The sequence below is a fragment of the Dendroctonus ponderosae genome, unplaced genomic scaffold (genome assembly GCF_020466585.1).
Source record: "Dendroctonus ponderosae isolate FM_Combo_2020 unplaced genomic scaffold, Dpon_F_20191213v2 Dpon_F_20191213_1, whole genome shotgun sequence".
Taxonomy (NCBI): Eukaryota; Metazoa; Arthropoda; class Insecta; order Coleoptera; family Curculionidae; genus Dendroctonus; species Dendroctonus ponderosae.
Window position 1 is genome coordinate 11,384,203 of NW_026017110.1, and position 3,062 is coordinate 11,387,264.

At 31.2% G+C, this 3,062-nt stretch overlaps 1 protein-coding gene across 1 annotated transcript in view; it reads left to right on the forward strand.

The window, feature by feature from the left end:
• LOC109536020 (lachesin) overlaps nucleotides 1-3,062 on the forward strand; it is a gene marked incomplete at its 3' end in the record, with an annotated part of 219,347 nt that overhangs the window by 124,873 nt on the left and 91,412 nt on the right. Inside the window, 1 exon segment of the mRNA XM_048661141.1 lies at nucleotides 473-658. Coding sequence (XP_048517098.1) covers nucleotides 473-658 — 186 coding nt within the window.

Sequence of the window (3,062 nt, forward strand, 5' to 3'; positions counted from 1 at the left end):
TGATATAATAACAATTAATAATTTTTTGGACAATTTCGAATTTTTTTTAGGTAGAGATTTTATACGTATTCACGTTTTGATCTATGACATGAAATTATGGACATTACAGACAACAATAATCAAAATAATAGGTCAGTTCAAAACATATCTTTATAGACGCATATTAGGAATGGTGTACATACAAAAAGTGTCATCAATAGGTAGTCATTACGAAGATCGCTTCAATATCAGGAAATACTAACAGCCCTTAATATGATGGATATTCAAAGGATCCTACTTGGACCTACTTGTTTTTGAATTACAAATGCCATATAATAGAACTTATGAAGAGAGAAGTGGTACAGAGTAGAAAAATATTGGACAGAAAGAAATAATCATAATATCCATTATTTCTTATTTCTATGTTCCCAAAGGAGTTACTGTGGACGCTGGCGACGTGAAACAATATCTACAATGTTTAATGTTTTTCCAGGTCGGATGGGTGAAAGCTGACACGAAAGCCATTCAAGCAATTCACGACCACGTCATAACGCACAATCCCAGGGTATCGGTGTCCCATAATAATCACGTAGCCTGGAACTTAATTATCAAGAATATTCAGGAAGAAGATCGAGGGCAATACATGTGTCAAATTAACACCGATCCTATGAAAAGCCAGGTAAGAATAAAAGCTAAATTATGATTGATAATGACAAACGAAAATCCCCGGTTGTTTATCTTCTAATTACTTATTCCAAATATGAGTTTGTAACTTAAGTATTTCAAAGTGGCTTCAGAATTCTCACTGCGAACTACTTGCGGATAAATACTAAAGCTTTCTACTAACTTTTGCTAATTTTAAGTTACAACTAATAAGCTTTTAAGCCCGAATTCAAAGGATTAGAAACTCTTTTGTAAAACTTATTAAGCAAGACAACGAAAATTTCTCTCCACCCTAAGTTAAACGAAAACGTATCTTTTCGGATGCTTCTTAGCATGGATCTCAAGAAAACAAATCTAACGATGACATTTCAGGTGAAATGTGAAATTTCGAGATTTATTTTTAATTTAAAAATAAAATCAGTTTTTCGTAAACACTAAATCTCACGAGATTGCATTTACATACATTATAATATTTTGTATTATCAAATGCTGCCTGTTTAGTTACATTTCTTATGTACGATAAAATTAATAAAACCTGTTACTCATGCTAGTTTGCGTTATTTTTCATGGAAATCGGAATATTCTTGCTTCGCAAAAGTTGAAAGACTTTTTTACATGCTCGCCTTTTACATTTTACATGTTTTTTTTAATTTACCCTGGTATGTGTTTAACCTAATGGCTGGCCTTTCGAGAAACAGATTGTCAAGAATTTCAAATTTATTTTATGTTAAAGTCATCAATGAGTTTAGTAGTAGAATGTTTTTAATTGATGCATTCTGTTTATTTTTTATGTTAAATCAGAAACTGAAGTTTTCAATTTTCTTATTTACGAAACAAATGCGTCTCACCATTGCTTATTTGCTCGCCGATTTTCGCTCGAACTTTTACTAGCTGGCTTCATTGTTTTAATTCATAAAAACATCATCGACTTGATTCATAAAAAAATTATTTTTGAATACAAACAGCCTTTCATCATTGAGAGGTTCAACTAAAGTTTGAAAGAGAGACTTCTTCAACTTCTGATCAGTCCAATTTGAATTTAATTTACAAATTTATTAATGAAAGATTCAGTTTTGGGAATTGGATAAAAATTAATGTTTGGAAAAATCGAAATTAATTTGTAAAATGAAATTCTCTTCTTGCTAATGAAATGTGCAAGCCCAATTGCATAAACTTTCAAACATTCAAGAAAGTGCAGTTAAAGTTAATTTAATTATACCCGGTTGTGGTCCGGACACCCTCTAAACTCTCGAGTAAATAGTTCAAAGGCTTGGCAATTAAAGGAAATGTGAATTAAATTTATTGCCATCAAAATTAAAAACAATTGATGTTTTCTAGATCCAAAGGACAATGCTGTAAATCATTTGGAATGGTTAAGAGCATTTTAGTTTAATAAATGCAGTCTATTTATTACTCATTTGTTTAATTGCGTGTAGTTATTAAAAGGTAATTGATTTGCATTGTTATGTATTTATTGAATATCCGACGGAGTAGATAAAAATTTTTTTGCTATTACAATTGACGAATTCTTATTCAATGTGCAGGTTATTGATCAGTTCAGTTACCTTTATGTTTTTGCAAGTGTAATTTAATATTTAATGATCAAATGCCTCGTAAATTAAGTGACATTTTGTATACTTTTATGTATTCTTCGATTGCGGCACTCCCTCTCAAACGAGCTTTTTATTCGGTACGGCGAAATACTTGGGGTTTGGCATCGGTAAGTGGTTTCAAAAATCGATTGTTTAATAAAAATTTGCAAGGGAATTTGGATTGAAAATTACATTTGCAGTGACTTCTTAGAGAGTAACTTCAAAATATTTAGGCTCAGTTTCGATAAAGTAGATGAGATGAAGAACGCAATTGTAGAAATAAAGTCAGGAGCAGTAGAACGCCGAAAATTTTAAAGATATATGGAATTTTCTCAAACCAAAAAGCGGAAACGGTAAAACCGCAACTGACTTATATGCGTATGATAATGGATACGTCGAAAACACGGACTGTTTTTGCTCGTCAGCTTCCTAATTTCTAAGTTTTATTCGTCTTTAAAAAATACATTTTCAAGCTTCAGGAAATTATGGAAAACTTTAACTTGTACAAATGAATAAGACAAAAGTCAAAGGACTTTGATATTATCACTTTTAACCGGTTGGTTCCGTTCCGTTGCATGACGTAAAAGTGTAAATTTTAGAACCTGGATTTTAAATGCGATGTAATTCCTAGAATATTTAATATTATAAATTTGATAAATTTCTTGCGTTCAAGTAGCAGTACCTATGCTTTAAATACAGCAAATTGTAAGGGATCAGACAAAAAAAAGCTGAGAAAAACTGAAGTTTTAATCCTCCACCCAATAATAATAATTTAAAAATATTTTGCTAAACACAAACCTTGATTATAGGCTAATGCGCGGCAAATTG